Source organism: Marmota monax, unplaced genomic scaffold (genome assembly GCF_021218885.2).
Source record: "Marmota monax isolate L192 unplaced genomic scaffold, Marmota_monax_Labrador192_F-V1.1 WCK01_AAM20220418_F8-fsc00148, whole genome shotgun sequence".
Classification (NCBI taxonomy): Eukaryota; Metazoa; Chordata; class Mammalia; order Rodentia; family Sciuridae; genus Marmota; species Marmota monax.
Genome location: NW_026693034.1, coordinates 426,604 through 451,243, shown reverse-complemented (window position 1 = coordinate 451,243; position 24,640 = coordinate 426,604). Strand labels below are relative to the sequence as shown.

At 44.0% G+C, this 24,640-nt stretch overlaps 1 protein-coding gene across 2 annotated transcripts; it reads left to right on the top strand.

Annotated features, from left to right (window-relative positions):
- Positions 1-3,432: 3,432 nt before the first annotated feature.
- Zscan25 (zinc finger and SCAN domain containing 25) lies at positions 3,433-21,077 on the top strand. 2 transcript variants are annotated; one of them, XM_046453748.2, is made up of 6 exons: positions 3,433-3,576; positions 5,963-6,371; positions 7,429-7,630; positions 8,210-8,301; positions 9,452-9,575; positions 14,316-21,077. In XM_046453748.2, exons 2-6 carry the CDS (start codon positions 5,985-5,987, stop codon positions 15,143-15,145), a joined length of 1,635 nt encoding a protein of 544 aa, XP_046309704.1. In that variant the 5' UTR covers positions 3,433-3,576; positions 5,963-5,984; the 3' UTR covers positions 15,146-21,077. The 2 variants fall into 2 exon arrangements, with proteins under 2 accessions (XP_046309704.1, XP_046309703.1); XM_046453747.2 differs by lacking the exon at positions 3,433-3,576 and adding an exon at positions 3,583-3,933.
- Positions 21,078-24,640: the final 3,563 nt, after the last annotated feature.

Genomic DNA, 24,640 nt, shown 5'->3' with positions numbered 1-24,640 from the left:
CAGGTATTATATTCATATGGTACAAAACCCAAAACAATATAAATAGGCATAGAATAGGAAATCAATTTTGCTCCTGTCTGTATCTCTCTTCCCATTATTTTTAGTAACTACTTTTCTTAGTTTCCTAGTGTGTTAGTCAGCTTTCATTACTGTACCAAGTACCTGTGGTAGTCATGCTATAAGAAAAAAAAGTTTATTTTTGTTGGGAGTCGCCCTGGCTCCAAAGACTAACTTCCCCATCCCCCAGAGAAGAGCTGTCCAATAGTGAGCCCTGCTGGCTCACATGATCTTTACCTACCAATAAGACTAGCCCTGCTGGTTCACATGATCCTTACCCACCAATCAGAAAGCACCCCATGCCAACTTTCAAACCGTTTAACCATTAAACTGTCATAACTGTCAAACCACTCCCGCTCTACAAATATGCAGAGCTGTTCCTCAATAATCGGGCATTTTCTCCAACATTGAGCCTTGTTCATTCTTTCAATTTTGAGTCACAATTTTGGAGTGTGTGGTGTAGCAAGTTGTTCACCTCATGGCATTTGGGAAGTAAAGAGAAGAGGAAGTGGCTGGGGTCCCTTCAAGAGCACACCCCCAGACACTGAAAGACTTCTTACCTCTTTTTTGGGGTACTGGGGATTGAATCTGGGGCATTTAACCATGGAGCCACATTTCCAGCCCTGTTTTGTATTTTATTTAGAGAAAGGGTTTCACTGAATTGCTTAGGGGCTTGCTAAATTGCTGAGGCTGTCTTTGAACATGTGATCCTCCTGCCTCAGCCTCTTGAGTTGCTGGGATTACAGGCACGAGCCACTGCACCCTACAACCTCTCACCTCTTAAAAGTTCTACAACTTCTCAATAATGCCAAGCAGTGGGCATTATTAATATCTGAGCTTTTGGGGGACACTACGTATCAAAGAATAGTCCTAGGGTGACATAAATAGGATTACCTTATATATATTTGTCTAAGAAAAGAAAATATTTTTTTTTTCTTTTTTAGTACTGGGGATTGAACCCAGAAACCCTTTAATATTAAACTACATTCCTAGCTCTTTTTATTATTTTAATTTAGGGTCTTGCTAAATTATTGAGGTAGGCCTTGAATTTGTGATCCTCTCACTATAGCCTCTTGAGTCACTGGGATTACAGGCATGTTGAAAACATTGTTGTTTTAATCTTTTATTATTTCTACAGATGTTCATATTACAGTACTGATACATGTTTTATATGCATTTTTGGTCCCTTGCTTTTGTTTCTTTATATCTTACAGATCTTGGTGCTTCCTTTTTATAGCTATATATTGTGCTGCATTATGTGGATATATCCTAGTTGATTTATCCAGTCCCTTATTGATGGATACATTTGTTGCCACTGTTTCACACTATCAATGATACTGCAGTGAATAAACCTGTGCATAAATGTGTATGTGAATCTACAGAATAATTTCCCAGGATATCCTCAAAGAGTAAATACTTTTGTAATTATCTAAACAGGCCTTTCCTCCCACAGTTTTATCAAGAGACTGTGTTAAACTTTTTTTCTTTTTTTAAATTGGATAAGTAAGAAATTGTATCTTAGTAGTGTTTTAATTTGCACTGCTCATATCACCAGCAAAAGTGAGCTTATATTTCATATATTTTTCTTTTTTTAAAAATATTTATTTATTTATTTTTTAGTTCTTGGCGGACACAACATCTCTGTTTGCATGTGGTGCTGAGGATCGAACCCCGGCCGCACGCATGCCAGGCGAGCGCGCTACTGCTTGAGCCACATCCCCAGCCCCTCATATATTTTTCTTAAACATCTTTTTTTTTCAGTTGTTGATAGACCTTTATTTTATTTATTTATATGTGGTGCTGAAAAACGAACCCAGTGCCTCACACGTGCCAGGCAAGTGTTCTATCACTGAGCCCCAGCCCCAGCTATATTTCATATTTTTAGCAGCCATTTGCATTATTTTCTGTGAGCTCATTTCCCTCCATGGTTGGTGATCTTTTTATTTGTGAAATCTAGGCACTCTTCACCTATTCGTGAAATTAACTTATTTTCCCCCTGTAATGTATTTTCTTCATGATTTGTCTTTTGATTTTCTAGGCAAAAGTTTTTGACATCGATACAGTAAAATGTACCCATCTTCCATGTCTCCTGGATCATAATTTGAACTTTCTCCTTTCTTTTATTTTTTGACACTGTTATAAAAGATTTCATGTTTCATATTATAATCTTTGATTCATTTGGAATTTGCCTCCTGTCCCCTTCACACTTCCACATGTGGTTAAGGTATGGATGCAGTATTTTATCTTTCCTGATGACAAATTGGTTCCATTCTTACAAGATGTGGCCTATCATTCAATAAATAACTCCATTCTTTCTTCTTCTTCCTCCTCTTCCCCCTCCCTGGGGAGTTATAGTTTTTATTTTTGGAATAGAGTCCAGCTAAGTTCCTTAGGGCCTCGCTAAATTGCTGAGGCTTGTGATCCTCCTGCCTCAGCCTCCCTAGTTGCTGGAATTACCGCCGCGTGCCACCGCCTCGGCTAACTCCACCCTTTTGATCAACCTCCAATCTCCAATCAATCTTCCAATTTTACCTCCCAAATAGGTTTCACCTCTAAACCCTTCTGGCAATCTCTAGTCTCACGACTGCCCCAGTTTTGTCTCACCTTTTCACTCCTGGATTACATTACTCAAACTGTCTGGTCTGATCAGTCAGTTTATTTCCCCTATTCCTCTCTCTTATTCAGTTCTCCTGGAGGGTTTCTCTGCAGCCTCCTTCTAAAATCTGCCCTTTTCCGCCTTTAAGCTTTTCGGCAGCTTTCCATACGCTGAGTGATATGCCAGTGTGGTCGGTGATTCCCGCGGCTCTGGGGTGTGGAAATGCCATCAGTCCCTTTGCATGCACTCTCTGGGCTCGATATGCGTCCTCTTGTGGAAACCTTTTTTGATCCACCTTCCCAAACTGAGCGCAGGTGCCGGTTCCTCCAGGGAGCCTTCCCCGAGCAATCCTACCCCGCCCCCCACCTCCAGCACCGCAGGGTCCACGCAACTCTGTAAGAACCCAGGCTGTCCAGCACTCCCTCCCTCGGGCTTTGCCCTTACGCCTCGCACAAAGCCCTGGCGGCACAGAACGGACACGTGTCCATCGACCAACTCTAAAGCCCCTGGAGAGAGGCGCTGTGTCCAGTGGTGCGTCTGGCGATGCACCGAGTCCTCTTCCCAGGGAGAGGAAGCAGGTGCAATGGAACCTGTTCTTCGTCAGCCCGGGAGGAGCAGCCTCTGGCGGTCCCGCCACGCAACTATCGAGACGCACCTCCGAGACCTCCGGGAGTCCTAGAGGGGAAACGGAAGGGGCCCTTTCCGGGCGCACCTGTCTGACAGCGTTCTTCACTCACTTCCGGTCCGCCGAGGGCACAAGCGAACCTGGTGCTGGTGCCGGGCGGGTGAACTGGAACAGGGCCGGGCCGGGCCCGTGGCGGGCAGCGGGCGGCGGGAAAGGCTGTGGATGTGCGGCGGGGCCGGACTGCGGCGCAGAGGCCCCGCGGGTCGGGATCCGCATGTCCGCGCAGCGGCCGACTCAGGTAGGAGCCAGGCTGATCCCGCCGGGCCAGGCTTGGCCTAATGCAGGTGGTCCGGGAGCCCGAGGAGATCTCGAACCGAGGCCGAACTCTTGGAAAAGCGAAAGTAATTAGGATAGGACGTAGTACAGCCATCTAAAGAACAGCTACGGAGCGCGTTCTGTTTGTCCAGTGCAGAAATGAAAGATGAATGAGGCCCTCTCCATGCTTGCCTGCAGGGGATCAGGTAGACAGACGCTGGTAAACGGTTGCATCTGCAGAGCGGTAGATACCCTAATGGAGTGAACCCATGCAACAGCTAGAAAGTCATGAAAGAGAAATTCGATGCAGCAGAGGAAATACGTACTGTAGCCTGGAAAGGTAAAATCGGTTTAAAGGTGGTAGTTAAATGCACAACCCCCAACAGAATATTTACCAGAGGCTCCAGGGGCCGCCTGCTAGTTACTTATTCTCTGCTCCAGTTGGGGTGATCTGTCCTAGCAAACCCATATCCTTCCCTGCTTCTTTGGATTTGAGATCTGTCTCCTTAGCCTAAGGCCTCCCGACTTGCCTCCCACGGAGGTTAGTAGGACTCATTCTCCAGTCTACTACAAGCCTCTTTCTCAGTAGTACTTGGACTTACATTAATCTCTCCTTTTTTAACTCCCCATGTTTTTCATCTATACCAAGTATTTGGGGAGGCAGACCTTGGCATATATTTTTCTCTGTTTTCTTCTTTAGCCAAACACATCATCACATCCAAGCCACTAGCAAAGTTGTTAATTTTGCCTCAAAATGTTTTGATTTTTGTCTGCTTTGTTACCACCCTAACCTAAAGATCTGTCGTCTTTTGCTTGAACCATCTGAAATACTGCTTCCCTTTTTGTATCCTCTATTCTCTGTTGACACACAGTATGACTTTTTAAAAATACATAGTTCCCCACTACACTAAGAAATAAGCGTAAAGCCCATAATTCTTATGGTGGCGCAGGCCCTGGGTAATCTGATTTCTGTCTGGCTCTGGGAGCTTTTCTCATGCAGCTCTGCCCCTTACTCTGCTGAAGCCACACTGGACTTTGGCTTGCTCTTGAAAATGCAGAATAATTTCTAGCTGGGAATGCTCTTTGAATGACTGGCTCACTCTCTATCCTGTAGGTCTCAATTAAGTATCATGTCTTAAGAAAAACCGTCTTCCAGCAAGTTACATAACTGGAAGTAGTTTTTTTCTGCTGTTCCCTGCATTTTTCAAGAGTCAGTGTACTTAGAGTCTGTGCTTGTACAGCATTCTGACATTCTCAGCTGAACAGCGCTGGATGAGTATAAAATTTTATAACTAGTGGAATCCATGCAAACAACATTGTAATAAATGGTCTTGCTGCTGATACTGCAACAAACAAAACAAACAACAAAAAAACCTCTTCAACCTCTTCAAGTCCATTGTCGCCACTAACAGAGCACCTTATTTATTCCATTTCTAGAACTTGTCCTTACTTGTAATTTTATGTATTTTCTTCATTTATTATTTTTTGTCTGCTGTGTTAGTACGAGTTTCAAGAAGACAAGTTCCTTGTCTTTTTCTTGTTTCTGCATGCCTGGGAAAGTGTGTATACTCTCTCTCTCTCTCTCTCTCTCACACACACACACACACACACACACACACACGTAGTCATGCATTGCTTAATCATGGAGACACATCCTGATAAATGCATTGTTGTGTTGACAACATTGAATATGATGTCATAAACTTGGACATGACCTTGTGATACAATCAAGAGATGTGGGAAACACAAGATATATGAGATTGCTGTTGGTGCAATACAGCATACTGTTCTACAGTAAATTTTTGTATTTTAATAGTAGAAGGAGGGTACTCCGAACATAACAATGAAAAGTAAAGACTAGTAAATATGTGAGCTAATAACATAGTCATTTATTATTAGTAGAAGCAGGCTATGCTTTTTCACTAGTCAGTGAAAAAACTTCAGATCTATTATAATCTTAGGGGACCAATGTCATATAGACCACTGTTATGTGGTATGTGATTATGTGTGTGTGTTGAATGTATGTTTCCTTTAGTATTGAAAAAGTAGGCCCTCGTGACTAACATAATTATAGTCCAGTTTATATTATTCCCTGATTGTTTTATTTTGTCTCCAGTGAGGTCTTAAGCTACTTTGGGATGTAAGCTCTTATATATTTTCTATTTATTCTCTGTATCTAAGAGGTGCTTGGTAAATCATTTAGCTGACTTGACGTTCAAGGCATACTTTCAGCCTTTTGAAAATGCATCATTGCAGGTCATTACCATGTTCTTCTGCAGAATGTTCATTAATGTAGACACAAGTGGGATGGTCTGAGCTTTCATGTGTCTTGTGTTCTTAAAAAGGGTCTTTTATGCTGTCATTCTCAGTCTTCTGAGAGGGAATGTGAAGATGCTTAAAGAGCGTCCAGGGATGGCGGAAGATCCTCAGCAGCAAATGGGTGTTCCTGTGGTGAAACTGGAGAAAGAGTTGCCATGGGGCAGGGCAAGAGAAGACTCCAGTCCTGAGACTTTTCGCCTGAGGTTTCGGCAGTTCCGCTACCAGGAGGCAGCGGGTCCCCAAGAAGCCCTCAGGGAGCTCCAAGAGCTCTGTCGCGGGTGGCTGAGGCCTGAGCTGCACACCAAGGAGCAGATCCTGGAGCTTCTGGTGCTGGAGCAGTTCCTGACCATCCTGCCTCGGGAGTTCTATACCTGGATCCGGGATCATGGCCTGGAGAGTGGCAAGGCTTTGGTGACCATGGTGGAGGACTTGACAGAGAATGCGCTGGAGGCCAAGGCGGTGGGTGAGAAGAGGGTATCCGGGTCTTTTGCTGTTGCCATGGGAAGGGGTTCTAAAGAATTGGGAGGTTTGAGGAAGCAGTGGAGTGGATGAGGTGTAGAACCTCCCCTCTGCTCGCAGACTGCTGAGGAACTTTTTGGAGAGTGGTGGGTTTTTCAGCTGGAAGAGCTGTTCCCAGGGAAGATGCTGGTGCTCAGATGGGCCTGATGCTCCTCTTCAGGCCTCAGGGCAGAGGCCTGGCCCTGATTCCTTTGTGAGCCTCAGGCCTTAAGAAAGCAGTTGTGATTGTTTTTAGGTCCCCAGCCCTGCCTTGGGGGAGATGCCTGTGGGTACAGGGAATCCACTGGTTGCCGATATCTATACTATTTCCATGTTGGCCACATCAGCTCTTGAGGCTCCTATGTGATTTTGTGGTGCCGTTCTGATGATATCAGCTGACTGCACCATAAATGTTGCCTGGGACTCTGGCCATGCTGCTCTCACTGTGTGGTATAGTCACCTGATTGATGGCTGGGAAAAGAGGGCAAGGGGCAATCATTCTGTAACTCAGCTTTCCTCCCACACAGGAGCTTAAAAGAGGACCAGGAAGGTCTTTGTTTTTGTGAGTGCATCTCAGTGTGAGTCCTCCTGGTTGTCCTTGCTCTTTGTAGAACTGCTGTTTTCATTAGCTAATTTATTACAGTGTCTGGGCTTTGCAATTAAAAAATTTTTGCTTTTACAACTGGGAAGTTTATTTTCTAATAGTGAGTGTGTTGTGCTTAGGTTCTCAGCAGGACAGCATTTGGGCTCTTGGAGATAGAATTCATGGGAAATTTGATCAGTGTCAAGGCAGTTAACAAGTTAAGCTTGTCAAATAGCATGGGCAGAGACAAGTTGCTCAGGGCCTGATAAAGGGAGTGTCACTTCCTTTCCACCTCCTGTCTGATGTTGGAGGAGGAGCTCAGCTGGCTTTTCCTTTGTCTCTCTTGAAGCCACAGTGGTTCTCCTTTTAGGTTTTAATTCAACTCCCATCATATGACTAAGCCTCATTTTAATTGGTGTTGGGAATTTTTCTTAGGTTCCATGCCACATGCAGGGAGAACAGCAGAAGACAGCCCTTGGCAGAGGTGCTTGGGAGCCAGGCGTCCACCTGGAGCCAGTGGAGGTCAAGCCTGAGTGGGGGATTCCCCACAGGGAAGGAGTTCAAGTCCTAGACCAAAGAACGGAAGAACAGCTGAGTCAGGACCCTGGAGATGGGACGCAGGCCTTCCAAGAGCAGGGTAAGATGCAGATAGCGAAGATGGAAGGGCACAGGGAACTGCTCTGTACCAACTGTCACCACCCTGTCCTTCAAAAACCCAGCAGTAGTATGTGCAAGGTGTAATTCTGAATGTTCCCGGTTATTTCCTTGACCTCAGTAGGAAACTGAGATGAAATCGTGTTCTCTGCCTTGACCCTGGTTTCTGGAAGGCATGTCTAGAATCATGTTCTTTTATTGTTTCTACTTCCTCATATGCCTTCTAGAAACTACCAGGAACTGTGCAATGGATGTGGGAATATTTATTAAGTGGGAAGACAAACCGTACCCCTCAAAGTAATAAGTGACTTTTTTTGTTACTGAATCTCAAAGAATTTTTTCCTGAGGGTGGCCAGGGAGCATGACAGAGTTGGGACAGTCTTCACTGCTGAAGACAGGGCAGGGGACACTCAGATACCCTTGTGTGGGTCATTGTGGCACCAAAGCACTTTTCTCTGGAGTTTGCAGGTTTCTGAAGTTGTGTGTCTTGGATGGGGGACATCTTTGAATGGGATGATTGTCAACAATGTTGATCTTTCTCCTGCATTTTGTCTCTACTCAGCACTCCCTCTTCTTCAGATGGGTCCAAGCCTCCCTCCAATGAACACCAGAGACCAAGAGATGGCAGCTGGGTTTCTTTCAGCAGGAGCACAGGTGAGCCATGACTCTGCCCTTTTGGAGATCCTGATGCTGCTTTGACTAATGTACACTTTCCCCAAAGTTTCACTATGCAAAGTGCCATCCAGAGAGTGGAGTCGCTTGGCCTTTCTACCTCTGGTAATACAGCTGTGTCGTTTTCTCCGTTCTGCCACCATCCCCAGTTGTTAATTTGCACTGACTCTTATACCTGGACCTTAAGCCACTGATTGATGTGTTGGTATTTCTCTTACCATGAGGAGGAAGACATTGAGAGAATCCCTGTAGGTGTGTCTCTGCTGTAGTGGTTACCCCAGAAATAGATGTCCTTTGTGGGTGCTTCTGCTGCTGCTGCTCTGGAGATGTCCCAGGGATGGCATCTGGCTCAGGCTGGGGCTCCTGGAGCCCTGAGCAGTGTCTCTTGGTCTATACTTGCCATCCCAGGAGTGGAGGCCCTGTTAATACTTGCAAACCTGCTGCACATGAGGGTAATGAGATCACAGATGGGAGGCTCTCGCCCCAGTTGGAATCCCTTCCACAGGGTGCTAAGTGTGACCAGGGATGTGGGGTTTCCCATGGGACACTTTTCTTGAAGGGCATGAGTCTTAAGGACTTTCTTGAAGAAAATTTGACAGAACGAAAAAGAAGCAAGTCATATCTTACCTATGGTTAAAGCCATATTTGGGCATCCAGTCTGGGCTATTTCCCGTTCCTGATTTCCAGGGAGGTTTGCAGGGTCGAGGAGCGACAGTGTTTTTTCCAGTTGGTTAGACCCACCCCTTCTGCCATAGAGTTTCTTCCTGGTGTAGTGAATGAGAAAATGAGGACCCAATTCTTTCAATGTGGTGTCATTCTTAAGATGGGGCTTGAGAGAGTGTGGGGCAACTCCCAGGCTCTGTGATGCCTGATGAATGAGTGCAGGTGACCAAGTGGCATGGCAGCTGGAGTTGTGGGGACAAGCTGAGCTGCTGAAGCAGAGACTCAAGTCAATCACTCTTTCACTGAATTGTCAGGAGGTGGTTGGTTCATTTCCCAGGGCACCGAGAGGCTGGTTTCCTTCTGTTGTCTTGCTCTGCTCAGCCCTGTGCTGTTCCCTCTGATCACTGTGGCCATTAGATGATTCTTCTTTAGGGACTGTCTCTTTATTTATAGCAATCTGTTGTTTCAGGGATTGGGGACCTTTAAAGACATGGCCCTGCCTTTCCCTGAGGAGGAGTGGAGGCATGTGACCCCAGCCCAGATCGACTGCTTTGGGGAATATGTGGAACCACAGGACTGTGGGGTCTCTTCAGGTAAGGCTCTGTCTCCACCCCAAAGGTGAGAAGCTGAGGGGTTTTGAAAGCTCCAGGTCAGGAATCTTGCCCTAACCTGGTGCTGCTGACAAAGGAAGTGGATTTCATGGCAGGTGAGGAGGGAACATGGGCCAGCTGTAGGGAGCATTCCTGTGTCAAGAGGAGGCAGACAATGGAGCAGGAAAACATGAGGCAGCTATTCTGGCTCCAATGAGACAGGTCAGTCATTAGCATCCCTAGACATCTGTGTGTGTCCCTAGCTGCCTTCAGAGCAAGAGGGAAAACGGCCAAAAAGGAACACCTGGTCTTATTCATTCAGCAAGTGTTTATTGAGCACTCCCTGAGTGCAGGCCTCACACAGTAGCTTTGTGTTGGGGCAGGAAGTGGCCTGGACTAATATACAGGAAAGAGTTGGAGCATTCTGTGGGTGTGTGTGTGAGTGCACGCGTGCACACGTGCAGTAAGGATTTAGAAATGGGACAGGTAAGTGTGGGCTTGTGTCACAGAGGAAGCAGACTCTCAATGGGCCTGCCTCAGGTGGTGGCTGGGTTTGACCTGTGGTTGCACTGATAGGAGCCCATAGGGGAGGAGGAAGTAGGAGTGAGACCAGGGCTGGCAGTGCAGGGTGAGGGCCTGTGGGGAAGCCAGCAGAGTGTACTACAGGGCATGGGGACCAGGGACCAAGGAGCGTAGGAAGAATCTCTGTGGGTTGAATGAGAACAGTGAGGAGAAGAAGAAAACGTGGCTGGGAACAAGCCTCCCCTGCTCCCTGCTAACTCTTTTCTTTTTCCTTTCAAAACTTTATATGTTATGTGTTGACCCTTCATCTGTACAGATCCCATCTGACCTTTCTCACTTTGAAATACATTGAAGAATGAGCAAGAGGGTCATGTGCTTCCTTCAGGATGCAAGAGGCTCCATCCTGCCTCCCTCCCTTCCTAACCATGACCATCTCATTTGACCTCTTCAAGTCTCAGTTTCTTCAGTCATGAAATGACTCACATGACTCATGGCATTGTGAGGACAAAATGTGTGGCAAACATGGTGCTAGCACAAATATATATATATATTTTTTGTAGTGCTGGGGGTCGACCCAGGGCCTTGTGCATGAAAGGCAAGCACTCTACCAACTGAGCTATATCCTCAGCCCACATATTTTTATTAGTTGTGCAAATATTGTTTTTTGGGAGGGGGTTTTGCCCAACTTTGATTTTTTTTTTTTCCACAATTTTTATTCATGCATTATAGTTGTACATAACGATGGGTTTGTTGTTCCGTGTTTGTACATGCACACATAGAACAATGTAGTTTGGCCAGGATCACTCCCTGGCACTTCCCTCCCTCCCCACCTTCCACCCCTGGGTCCCTTTCCTCCACTGATCTCCCTTGGATTTTCATGAAAGATCCCCCGCCTTTTCTTTTCATTTTTTCTCTCTAGCTTCCAAATAGGAGAGAAAACATTTGACTCTAGACCTGAATTTGACTTATTTTGCCTAACATAATGGTCTCTAGTTCCATCCATTTTCCTGCAAATGACATAATTTCATTTTTCTTTATGGCTGAATAAAAATCCCTGTGCATGTATACTACATTTTCTTTATCCATTCATCTGTTGATGGACATCTGGTTCCATAGTTTGGCTGTTGTGAATTGTGCTGTTATAAACATGGGTATGCCTTATCACTATAGTGTGATCACTTTAATTCTTTAGGGTAAATACTGAGGAGTGGTACAGCTGGGTCACATACTGTTTCCATTACTAGTCTTTTGAGGAACCTTCATATTGATTTTAATAGTGGTTGTGTTATAATCCCACCAACAGTGTAAAAGTTGTTTTTCTTTTTCTCCACATTCTCTCCAGCATTTATTTTTATATTCTTGATGACTGCCATTCTGATTGGTGTGAGATGAAATCTCAGTGCACATTTGATTTACATTTCCCTAATTACAAATGATGTTGAACATTTTTGCAAATATTTGTTGGTCGTACTTGTACAAATATTATTAACTGATTCTTTCATAAGTCAGTTAGCATTCATTCATTTATTTACCCACAGAGATTTATTTGTCACTTACTATATGGCCAGTGCTTTACCATTCACTATGAAGAGTTAAAATGCTTTCCCTCTAGGGTCTTACAGTTCTGGTGAAGAGGCCAGGTGCATGTGATAATGGTCATTTTGAAATAGGGTGGAGCACCAGGTAGGGAGAATTGGGGACCTGTGTCCAGGGCAAGGTGATGTGGGTGGCAAAAGATGCTGGTGTGTTTTACATAGAAGTTCGTAATTGCCACAGGGTAAAAGATGTGCAAACTTTGGAGATAAATGCACAAGGCAGGGGCTTCTGTGATGTGCCCTGGATAGAAGTCCCAGCTTCCCAGAGCCCTAATCCCCATTAGCTGTGTGCCTCTGCAGTGATGCCTTCCCATCCTCAAGAGTGCTTACCCCCTCCTGGCTGTTTCTGACTTTTAGAGACCCTGGTGCGTGTTTGTCCTCTCACCAGCCCCGTGTCTCCAAACAGCCTGGATACATATCCCTAAGTGTTTCTGCTAGGTGGCATGGTGTGCCTCTGTTTGGGTACATCACAGGAGCCCCTGCTTTGTGCAGTTATCTCTGTTTTCCAAGTGTACCATCTGCTATGAATGCCAGCCTTCAGGTCTACCTGGGATTCAATCCCATGTCATCCCAGAACTTGCAAAGATAGCAGTGTGGGACAGGACCAAGCTGCTTAATTTATAAGAAGGAGATGAGTTTGGGGAGACCGCTGGGCCAGGCGGGTTCTCAGCTCCCTTTCAGGCCTTGGTCTGTTGTCATTAGAGAGTGACTAACTGCCAGCCTTATGGTCTGGATCATAAATGCAGTTATGGGAACAAACAGATGGAGATTGGGCTGGTACAGGAATTTGGAAGCTGATTTGGAATAATGGATGCAGAGAGTAGCATGTACACACACTGACTCCAGGAGACTTGTTTGCAAGATGGTTAAGATCCTGGGGTGAAAGATGAGTGTTCAGAAGAGAAAGAAAGAGGAGTTGGGTAAGTAGGGTGAGACTATCTGAGGGCTGTGGGCTCTGGTAGAAGTTTGCAGTGTTGAGTAATGTGATGAAAGTGTTATTGCAATTGACCTCTAGGGTGAAGGAGATACAGGTATAGGGCCAGAGCAGGAACCAGACTTGGCAGTGGTGAAGAAGGTGGTTTATCAAGGCGTGTTTCCAAGGATTGGTCACCGATTAGCTAGAGAAGAGGAGAGAGTAGAGTCAAGGAGGAGGCTGAGATCCTGGCTATTGGACTGGGAAACTGGTGCTACTGTGAGAAAGGAAGGGAAGTGCTTTCCTAAGGGGGAGAAGAATGGAGTGTTCCATCTTGAGTTTGAGATCCAGGGGGAGATTCTCTGGAAGTAGCTGGAAATCAGTGCCTGGTCTAAGGGCTAAAATCATACCACCTACCATTGCGTATCTGCTGTGTATACAGGGACCTTTATCAGTGTACTATCCATTTTGAAGATGAAGAAAGTAAGGCTCAGAGAGATTAATTGATTTTTCCATAATCCCATAGCTATTAAGTAGCCAGTGCCACATTCAAAACCAGTTCTCTGACTCCATTCTCTTTGTACTAATGCGTCTTTGTCTTAGTGTTTTCATTTCTGCCTAGATATTTTATTTATTTCCCTCCAGCTTTATATTTAAACATTTGCTGTAAAAACTTTCAAACCTACAAAAAAAGCCCACAAAAATCATTGAGACTAGTGTACCGTTATAGTGAACACACTTATACCTTTGTCTTTTTCAATAATTGTTAACATTTGCCATATTTATCCATAAAATGTATTTTCAGAATAATTTTGAAAATGGAGCCATCTTGATCTTTCACTCCTAAATACTTCAACATGCGCCTCCTAACAAGGACATGTGACCTTCATGACCTCATGGTGTGGAGCTGTAATTAGTTTGTTTTTTCATGGAGAGGATCCACACAGGAGAAAAGGTTCATTTGGGTAGTTTCCAGTTTTGAAGTGTTAAGAGTAGGAAAACTGAAACTAAGTACCAGGTATGAACTTTAACTAGCTCCTGGGGAAATCTGCACATGAACTCGATACTATGTACATGGAACTTATATTTATTTTCTTAGGTGGAGTTATGATCCTAAGTATATGTAGTCCTGGTAGCTGTACCAGCACAGAGTTGGTTTGTAGCTGGAGCTTCAGTTACAGATTGGGCTCCTTCCTTCAGCCAGCATCTCCCTGCTCAGCTCCCTGCCAGGTTCCTAGGGGGCCCAGATTAATGATATTTGGTTAGGTAGAGGGAGCAGGGTATGTAGGGCCAGGTTATTGGAGTGGGTTTGTAATTATTTGGGGAAGGCAGAACACGTAGGCGAATGTAAATTAGCATTTGCAGCAAGATCACATGTAAATAAGTGCTAATTGAGGACATCAGTGCAGAAGAGGCTGGGGGACGAGAACAACCAGGGTGTATTTCTCAGAATCACTGAGATAGATTTTGAAGAAAAGTCTGAAAATGAGAGGGGATTAAAATTTGGCATATATTCTGTATGAGGGTAGGGAGTGGGAAGAAGTAAAGGAAGTTCTGAGTTTAGGATCCACAGAAGTGAAAGGTGTTGAAGTTGTTAGTCACAGGGAAAAGAGAAACTGCTCTCAGTGGGCCATCCTTGGAAGCAAAGCTCTAACACATAAATTGCCTTTGGTAGCTACCATGGAATCAGTCTTGGTCTCTTTTCTCCTGTAGGCATTGGGAGCAAGGAAAAGGAGTCAAAACCCCAGCAGGAAGACCTTAAAGGGGCATTTGCTGGGCTGTCATCTGAGAGGTTTGGGGAAGCTGCTGTCCCTGGACCTGGGCTGGGAGGAGCCTGTGAGCAGGAGCCTGGGGAATCCGGGAGTGGCCTGCCAGGACTTCCTGCTCCGCAGCACAGTGCCTCCTTGCCTGAGGATCTCAAAACCCAGAGCTCCTTCTGGAAGCCTTTCCAGTGCCCCGAGTGTGGGAAAGGCTTCAGTCGGAGCTCCAATCTCGTCAGACACCAGCGAACCCATGAAGAGGAGAAGTCCTATGGCTGCGTGGAGTGTGGGAAGGGCTTCACCTTGAGGGAGTACCTTATGAAACACCAGAGGACCCATCTGGGAAAGAGGCCCTATGTGTGCAATGAGTGCTGGAAGACCTTCAGCCAGAGACACCACCTGGAGGTCCACCAGCGGAGCCACACAGGGGAGAAGCCCTACAAGTGTGGGGACTGTTGGAAGAGCTTCAGCCGGAGGCAGCACCTGCAGGTGCACCGGAGGACGCACACTGGTGAGAAGCCCTACACCTGCGAGTGCGGCAAGAGTTTCAGCAGGAATGCCAACCTGGCTGTGCACCGGCGAGCCCACACTGGGGAGAAGCCCTATGGGTGCCAGGTGTGCGGGAAGCGGTTCAGCAAAGGGGAGCGGCTGGTCCGACACCAGAGGATCCACACGGGAGAGAAGCCCTACCACTGCCCCGCCTGCGGTCGGAGCTTCAACCAGAGGTCCATCCTCAACCGGCACCAGAAGACCCAGCATCGCCTGGAGCCCCCGGTGCAGTGAGGGCACCACCTGAGGAATCCCTGCCCCAGGGTATCCTTCATCTTTTTGATGGGCTTGGAGGACAAGCAGTGATGGCATGCAGGAAGGCTCTCGGGCCATTTCCTTTCCACTGACTCAAACCCAGGCGGAGGACAAGTCTGGCTTATTGAGAGCTCCCAGAGGGCACAGCCGCCTATGCATCCTATCTAAGTGGTGCCTATGGTTTTTCTGGTAACCTTTAAGGGAAACAGTATTCTGAACTTTAGTTCAGGCTGTGATTTTTCCCATCAGTTGGGTGTTTGGACACACCTCCAAGTCCAGTAGTAGGGGCAGAATTTTGTCAGTGGTTGGCAGCTTGAAGCTCATTATCCTGGGTCTCTATCCTGCCTGTGAGATCTAGCTCAGACTCACCCCACACTTTTCCATTTACAAATATTTATTAAACACCTACTATGCTCCTGGAACTGAGAATACCGTGGTGAATGACAGACACAGACGAGACCTTGTTATCACAGAGGATTCCAAAGTGTGTTGTGTTGCAAGGGCCATGTGAGGGCCTCCTGTCACGTTCTGCAAGCCTGCTCCCTGCTGGACCTCACCTCGGCCTCCACCCCGCTGGGAATTTCTCTTAGGCAGCCTCCTTTGTTTTGCTTCATTTGTAGCCTTTTTCTCTGACTGTAATATTCTTCCCTCATCTGTAAAATTTTCCCATCCCAGCATATTCCTTGCACTATAACAACAGCTATTAGGAAATTAATATTTTGCTATTGATCATGAATAAACATAAACTGTATTTTTAAAAAATGTCGCATTCTGCCAAAAGACTAGATTAAATGAACTAGTATTAATGCCCTATATCAATGGCACTTTATCTGACATATAAAAATGCTTTTCTATATGTTCTTTTTAAATTTTTTTTTATTGTTTTAGTTTTAGGTGGACACAGTATCTTTATTTAATTTTTATGTGGTGCTGAGGATTGAACCCAGTGCCTCATGCATGCTAGGTGAGCGCTCTACCACTGAGCCACAACCCCAGCCCTTTCTATATGTTCTTATCTGATTCATTTCATAAGTAATTAGGCCCTGCAATGTGCCTAGAACTCTTCTGGTACTCGAGATACATCAGTGAATGTGATAGGGGAAAATTTCTGACTCTGCAGATGGCGTGTTTTAGTGATGCACTTGATCTTCAGAATCTGTGGATACTCCCATGAGCCCTCTGGGCCTGGCAGGTGTTCTTGGTCCTGTTGGCATACTTCCCTGAGTTGCAGTCACCACCTACCTCTTAATAGTCTCTGTCCTTTTCATCTGAACCCTTATTTCCCGAGATACTTGGGGTCCTGGATACCAATTAGAGATATAAAGTGGTAGTGACCTATTTTTCATGAGTGCTGATTCAGGAAAACTGATGTTTGTAGGCATTTAGAACATTTCTTTAAGAATTAGAAGCTGCAGTATTTGCAACTGTGTTTACATTTTCTTATATTATTTTGCCATCAGAAAGGGTTTTCTTGCTGTGTAAGATTCTGGGCCCGGCATAATGAGGATGGATTGCACTGCAGCGACATTGTTACGCTGTGCCTTGAACACTGGCTGCTAAGTTTTTCTTTTGTCCACTGTGTGTCATTATAATTGCAAGATGTCATTTGTTTGATGGTGCCTTGTAATGTCATATTCTTTGAGATTTCTTTCTCCCATTCTGCACTGTAAATGAGATAAGTGGTAGTGATGAGCATTTGTATTACACAGTCCACTTGGAAACATGTGCTTTTATCACCTATTTCCTGGCAGGGAGCCACAAGTTTACTTTTGACTTAGCAAATAACCCTTTTGGTCCTCCTGGCTTATCTGTGGGGACTGTGAAGTTGTGCTAAACTAGGGTGAAGTGTTATTGAGTCATCCACACAGGGCTGCTGCAGAGGTCCATATGAAAAACCAGTCTCCCAGCCCCCCAATTCTTAGACAAGTTAGGCAAGACAGCCAGCGCCCCGCCAGCCAAACCCAGTTGGAGGCTTCCTGTCCTCAGGACTTGGGATAGACTCGCTTGAGTGTATCTTTTCCAAGAAATCTGTCTCTCAAAGCCAGGCAGGGACCATGGAGGCTGCTGCATTAGTGTCTGTATTTACTTGAATTAAGTTATTGATTGATTTTGATCATGCACTTAGCCGAACAGGCCTCTGGGTTTTCAGCCAGTTGGAATCTCTTGAGAGAAACTTCAGTAGGAGCTGAGCCTTGCCGTCCTGCCCATTTGTCCTCTTCCATGTCTGCTCTGAGGCCAAAGCATATGGACAATGTTTTCGAAAAGCTTCCATTAAAAGGGAGTTTTCCCCATGGAATTGTAGTAGCCTTGTTTTTTATACCCATTGAAATGTCAAGTATTTTGCTATTTTCTGTACATTTCTATTCTTTTGGAATTTTATTTCATACCTCTCTGTGTTTATTATTTACCTATCTGTAAATTTTCTGAAGTCTAGGACATGTAAAAGAAAGCTCAGGAGAAATCTTTCATTAGGAAGTTAATGATCTTGTATCTTGGGGCACAGTTGGGGTTCACCACTAATACAAAAAAGTGATATCTAAAATTTTGAACTGTTTAATATAAAAATCTGTAGCAGAATTGCCAACCCTCAGAATTTCCTTGATGGCTACCTTCTCTCTTTTCATGGGAACCATTTTATAATAGAAAATTTCAAACATGTGTAAATGAATCCTTGTGTAGTCATCATTTGACTTTTATTTTAAACTCATAGCCAATCTTGTTTTCTCTCTACCCACTGCTTCCTCCTTGTCTTCTTCCCTCACTGAAGTGTTTTTAAGCACATTCCAGATGTTTATAAATATTTTGGTGTGTGCCTCTGAAAAGTAAGAGCTCTTTAAAAAGATGAATAATTCTTTAATGTCAAAATACCCAATGATTTTTTAAAACACTAAAATTTTGAAATTACAATTTGTTGCTTTGTCTTCTAAATCTCATAACCATCTGTCCTTCATTTCCTTGAAATTTATCATTGAGAAAACTGTATTATTTATACTATAGACTTTTTTTTAACATTCTGAATTTTGTTATTTGCATATCCCTGACATTATTTAACTATTTCTCTGCCCTCTGTATTAACTGAGAACTCAGAAGTCTAGAGGTATAGCCAGATTTGTCTTTCCCATTTTGGCAAGAACACATTACAATGGTGGCACATATGGCTGTTTCTCTTTATATGATGTTAGGAGTCTAGATCATATATTTCATTAGTAATAATGATAAACAATTATAAAGTACTTAAAATTTATAAATAAATTATCATTTAATAGCTGGAATACTTCTGTAAGAAATTTCTGCTCATTTACCTGTTTTCACGTTAATGAACTGATAGATTTGCTTCATGTAAAGGTGATCCTTTTTTGTTGTTTTTGCAGAGCTGGGGATGGAAACCAGGGCCTCATTCCTAGGCAAGCACTCCACCACTAGTGTTGGTGAGGAGGTGGAGAGTTGGCACGCTCCCATTTGCTAAAATGGTACAGGCGATGTAGAAAACAAATTTGGTGCTACCTCAAAAAGTTAGACATAAGTAACCATATGACCTAGCAATTCCACTCCTAGTTATATACCTGCGAGAATTGAAAATCAAACAGATTCATGTACCCACATATTCATAGCAGTGCAATTCATAATAGCCAAAAGATGGAAGCAACCCAAATGTCCATCAGCAGATGAATGTACAGACAGATTGTGGCTTGTGGCACATGATGGAACATGATTCAGTCAAAGATTGAAATGAAGAACTGATACCTGCCACAACCTGGATGAACCTTAAAAATATGCTAAGTTAAAAAGCCAGTCATGTCCTGGGAATATAGACTACAGTGCAGTTGGTAGAGTGCTTGCCTTGCATGCACAAGACCCTAGGTTCAATTCCCAGCATCGCCTCCCCCCCCCCCCCCCAAAAGCCAGTCATGAAAAAAATCCACATAAGGAAGTGTCTAGAATGGATAAACCCATAGAGGGAGACACTTAATGGTTGTTATCAGTGCATGGAAGAGGGGAGAGTGAGGAGGAACAGCTTAATGGGTATAAGATTTTATGTTGGGGTGATGGGTATGTTTTGGAACCAGGCAGAAGGGGTGGTTGTATAACACTCTTTGAGTATAATACATGCCACTGACTTATTCATATTAAAATGATTCATTTTATATTATATGAATTTTACCTATGTACATTAAAAAAATCTCAGAAATATTAACATTATAAGACATGTTGCTATGGTGCTTATCCAAACCAGTGATGTATGCAGCCTCCAGCCTCCTACTTACTGATTTGAGGTCAAGTCTTAATCCCAGACACACAAAATCTATAGCCTGATTTGTAACCTAATTGCTTCCTTATTAGTTGTAATTAAAATTCAGGCCCTGCACCTTGCAACCAAGAATTGGTGCACATGCTCAATAATTCTTATGGTTTGATTGTGTTTTCCAAAGTTCATATGTTGGACTCCTAATCCCCAAAGCAGCAGAGTGAAAACATGGAACCTTTAAGAAGAATTTAGGCCATGAATGAATTAATGTATTATGGCAGGAATGGACCAGTTATTATGGGATTAGTTCCTGATGAATGGATGAGTTTGGATACCTTCCCTTCTTATGCATGTTTTCTTGTTCTTGTACTTTCTTCATGGAGTAGCAAGAGGACCCAACCCAGATTTGGGTCTCTAGACCTTGGACTTCCCAGGCAGTAAAAATAAATTTGTGTTCTTTTTATTTCCAGTCACAAGTATTCCAAGATAGCAGCACAAAATGAAGACAAGAGTGATTGCTTAGGTATCCAATCGGAAAATGGCACGGGAGGTCAGGGTTGGGCTGATCTTGGCTGGGCAGAGCCACAGGAAAAAAATTGCTCAGGTTGGCAGGCACCATGGTGATATATCTTCTTGGGGACTCTGTAAACTGCATGCAAAAGTGGCAGGTTGCTTTTTTTCTGGAGTGATGGTAATTATGAAAGAAGCCCTTGTCCCCAGATCTAGCTAACAGTCTGAATTACAGCTTATGAACTGAGTCACTCCTGAGTGAACGAACCTAAGGGCACTCTCTTCCTTCAGCCCGTGCTACCTTTGACATCAGGTTTGTTTAGGCAGTCCCAGGAAGTAGAAAAAAAAATATATATATTTTTTTCTAGAAATTTTCAAACTTTGCCCACCTTGGGCTTCGCAACCTGGATTTGAGGAATGGTGTTTGTGTCATGTAAAACAAAAAGCAAGGTAATTTAATTGATGATGTTTTGCTTTTAGAAAGGTTATATGTGCAGGATAAAACATTCAAATGGTGTAAGAGGATAATGCTTTATACTATTAAAAATTATGTTTTTCTGGAGGTGGTGGCACATGTCTGTAATCCCAGGAGCTCAGAAGCTGAGACAGGAGGATCACAAGTTCAAGGCCAGGGGCTGGGGATGTGGCTCAAGCGGTAGCACGCTCGCCTGGCATGCATGCGGCCCGGGTTCAATCCTCAGCACCACATACAAACAAAGATGTTGTGTCGGCCGAAAACTAAAAAAAAAATATTAAAATTTTCTCTCTCTCTCTCTCTAAAAAAAAAAAAAAAAAAAAAGTTCAAGGCCAGCCTCAGCAACTTAGGGAGGCCCTAAACAGTTCAGAGTGAAACTGTCTCAAATTAAAAAAATAAAAAGGATTGGGGATGTGGTCAGTGGTCAGGTGCCCCTGGTTCAATCTCCAGTATAAAAAAAAAAAAATAAAAGAATTAAGTTTTTGATAGATAATGTTTATTAGATTGTGGAATTCTATCCTATTGGTTTGAGTTTGTATACTATAAATAGTTGTGGAATATTATCAAGTTTTATTTCCCCTGAAACTATTGGGAATGTATTGACTGTTAATTTTTAACTGATGTCTATGTTTTTAATTGGTTAACTGCCTTTGAGTCAATAAACCCAACTTTGGCCAGAGTCCTTTATGGGGCACAAATGCATTCTAAATGGAGGAACATGCATGGGTGAAGATCTTCAGATGTACCTTGTTTGAATGGATTTCATTATTTCAGAATAAGGATCGCTATGGAGACAAGAATAGGTAGAGGAAATTTAAGGCCAGTGACTTAGTGAGTTCCTGAAAAGAATAAATGGCCTTTGGACTTAGTGATGATGTTGATTGAGTTGTTTATTTCCCACAGATGATGCACACAAAGGAGGTCCAAGTAGGAGTGTTCACAATTCTTTGCCACATTTTTAGGTGAAGAGGGCACCTGATTTTTCCAATTCCAGGTGATGCACAGGCAGCCCTTCTACTGGCTGCGGTCCTGGTCACACTTTCTTTCCAGCATATAAACACATGAGGTTGGTCACACTGAATCATAGCTTGGCCCAGGATGGAAGGCACAGTCCCACTAAGGGCAGCACATGCTCAGCTGAAGGAAAAACTCAGGAGAGAACCACTGAAGGTGTTGCTGAAAGCTTGGTCCTTTTCTGATGTTGAAGACAAGGTTTTGAGAAAAAGTTTTATTGCTTTGCTAGCAAAGGAGAAACACAGGGGACTCCTGTCCCAGAGTCTGATTCTCCCCATCAGGGGAAACAGAGGGTTTTTAAAGAGATGATTCAAAGGCTATATTCCAGGTATGCCCTGGGAGGTTGTAATTCACCTGTTAATTTTGAGCTAGCTATTTCTTAGATCTTCTGGCCTATCCCTGGAGACTGAATTACTTCATTTTTTTGTGGTGTGTGTTTACTTAAGGACAGATAGCCTAGGACGGGAAGAAGGGTAGTCTTGTTTCCCCTAAGATTAGGGATGGGGAGAGGGAGAAGAGAAAAAAAAATGTTTGTTTTTAAAAAAGTAACAGTGGCAGAGCAGCAAGGCCTATATTTAAAGCATGAAGTGGACCACTGTTAAAAAGGAAAGCACCACAGACCTGATTCAGAACTTGACCCCAGAAACCTGGGTACTCTTGGCTATCAGCCCAGTGCTTCTCTGGGAGTAACTCTCTAGGATCCTCCTCTGTAACCTTGGAGTGGGGTGTTAATTAGGCTCCTCCCCCCTTCATCAGTTTTGAAGGTCAAAAGAGAATTGAGGGAAAGTTGCTACAAACACAGAAGTTCCTATTGATCTCATGCAGATTCCTTGAGCTTCTCCCAACCGTCTCCCTACTCCTGTGACTAAGAGGGTTACTGACAAGATTTGTTCTTAGGGATGATCTGATTGGCTCTCAGATACACCTGGAGTAATGTAACAGAATTCAGCAGAAGCATATTATAAATTACTGATCACCCTGTGTAACAGGAACCTCATCCCCTCCCCAAACTTTGGGAATTCTGGTGGCAGCTGGGTTATTTGGGTTTTTGTCTTATTATCTTTATCTTCTCCATCTTCCTGGAAGAGATGTGTGGAAGGCTTGACCTTGGAGCCTGTGAGTGTTTCCTTTTCTCCCCCTCCCACCTTCCAGCTCGGTTTACAAAAGGCTCCATCCACTGTGTGTCCTAGACTTCATGTGGCGGGGGGGGGGGGGCAGACTCTCTCTACTCTTACCTTTTTTTCTGCAACTGTTTTTGGGAACTTACATGCATCCTAAAATTCAGTTTCTCCACTCTGCAAAAACGCAGAATTGTGCACCTCCAGATGATGACATTTTAGAGCACAGGGCACTTGGCAGACGTCCTGGGCAGGGATCCTAGACCCTGCTGGGTCTAGCTGAGGTGTCCCTGGGGATCCTTCAAACATATGACCTTTTGTGCAATTTTTTTTTCTTTTGACTTTATGACATTTTACAAGAATTAGTGGATTTGTATAGAATATTTAAACTATGCTACCTCAACAGCTTGCCTCTAGAGAAGAGGAAACAAGGTATTAATTTAACTCTCTGGAATGTTTTGTGGTTTCTTATTTGATGTTTGCATAATTTATCTATTTATTATCAACAGGAAAGTGGCTGACTGTTGGAAGGCCCGTTCTCTTTTAGCTAAAAGCACTCCTTGGGCATGTTGCACCATTTATATATATTGTACATTTCAGTGGTATCTTCCTCCCTTGCTGCAAAGGGAAACCCTGTGGGAGTAGCAGTCTACTGCATGTCAGTCACGTTGGAGTGGACAGGTTTGCAGGATCCAGGACCCACAGCTCTGGGGCTCAGAACAGGATGCATCAAAGATGAGTTGCAGGCAGGCCTGCCCTAGGGAGCACCAGCCCTAATGGGTTTTCATACAGAGGTAGTTGATGGACAGAGGCAGCAAATGAATGGCTTTGTGACTGACTCTCTTGATAAGTGTGAGCATGGCTGCCACTATGCTTACAGGCGAGCATCATCAGCTGGAGATCCAGATTCCCTGAGAAGAGGAATGGCCTCAACATTGGTTCCATCATTTATTCCTATGCATAGCATCACTCAAGGAACATATGGGAAATCAGCCTTCCCTAAAGTTCGAGTCATCCAAATTGTCTGACAACAGAGACTTGGATGTCTCTGAAGGTATTAAAACTTCTTTTAACCCAATGGAAGTCTTGAACCCAATTGTCATTCTATACAAATAAGAACACTGTGAGCATTTCTGGGAAGGCAGATTAAAGAAGGACCAGGCCGGGCGTGGTAGTGCACGCCTGTAATCCCAGTGGCTTGGGAGGCTGAGACAAGAGAATTGTGAGTTCAAAGCCAGCCTCAGCAACTGTGAAGCGCTAAGCAACTCAGTGAGACCCTGTCTCTAAATAAAATACAAAATAAGGCTGGGGATGTGGCTCAGTGATCAAGTACCTCTGAGTCAATCCCCACTACCAAAAAAAAAAGAAGTACCATATCTTAACACAGGTGTCTTAAAGGAAATGAAATACATAAAAGCCTCCTGACAAACTTATGTAAGATCAGTGTTACCACAGGTACTCCATGATCTGCATTGTTGAAAGTTGCAATTAAGCAAAATCTTATCATTGGAGCAGAAGAAAAACATTTCCCCTCTCCGACCTAGAGTGAGGATCTCTACTTCATGGAAGAGGTAATTTCTTAAACCAATGCCTGAATCTCCAAGGAATATTTACATTTGGGGACTCTTATCAAATATTTACTCTAGGATTGGGAGCACAAAAATGTTAGCTATTTTTAGCCAATTGTGAGTTTTGGAGATCTCAGTGAAGGTGGAGGAGGAGATGGTGAGGGAATGTGATTATTGCTTTTGGGGTTTTGTTGGTACTGCTTGCCTACATGTCATGGACTCTTCTGGTCTCTGAGTTTGTGACTGGTGAGTCCCAGATATATACGCTCACAATCTCTGTGACCTGGCTTTGTCTTTCACTTTCTAGGTTTGGTACTATGGACTTTAGAAGCCGGGAATTCCTGGGCCCAAACCACTGCTTCTTCTAGGAACTATTCTCTGTCTTACTGCAAGGTGGATGTTACTTGAGTGCCCTCCTTTGCTTCTCATGGTTGCAAAGATGGAGAAAATTCAAGAATGATGTTAAATTGTCCATTTAAAAGTCTCCTGTATTTTCTCTCCTTTCCTCTCTGACATCCCTGAATACGAGCTACCCTGTAACCA

Bases quoted from the DNA above. Each gene is read 5' to 3' on its own strand.
- Zscan25 (XM_046453747.2), top strand. From the start codon at position 3,863: ATGCAACAGCTAGAAAGTCATGAAAGAGAAATTCGATGCAGCAGAGGA. The intron at 6,372-7,428 runs GTGGGTGAGAAG...AATTTTTCTTAG, and splicing joins ATGCGCTGGAGGCCAAGGCG to GTTCCATGCCACATGCAGGG. The intron at 7,631-8,209 runs GTAAGATGCAGA...GTCTCTACTCAG, and splicing joins GCAGGCCTTCCAAGAGCAGG to CACTCCCTCTTCTTCAGATG.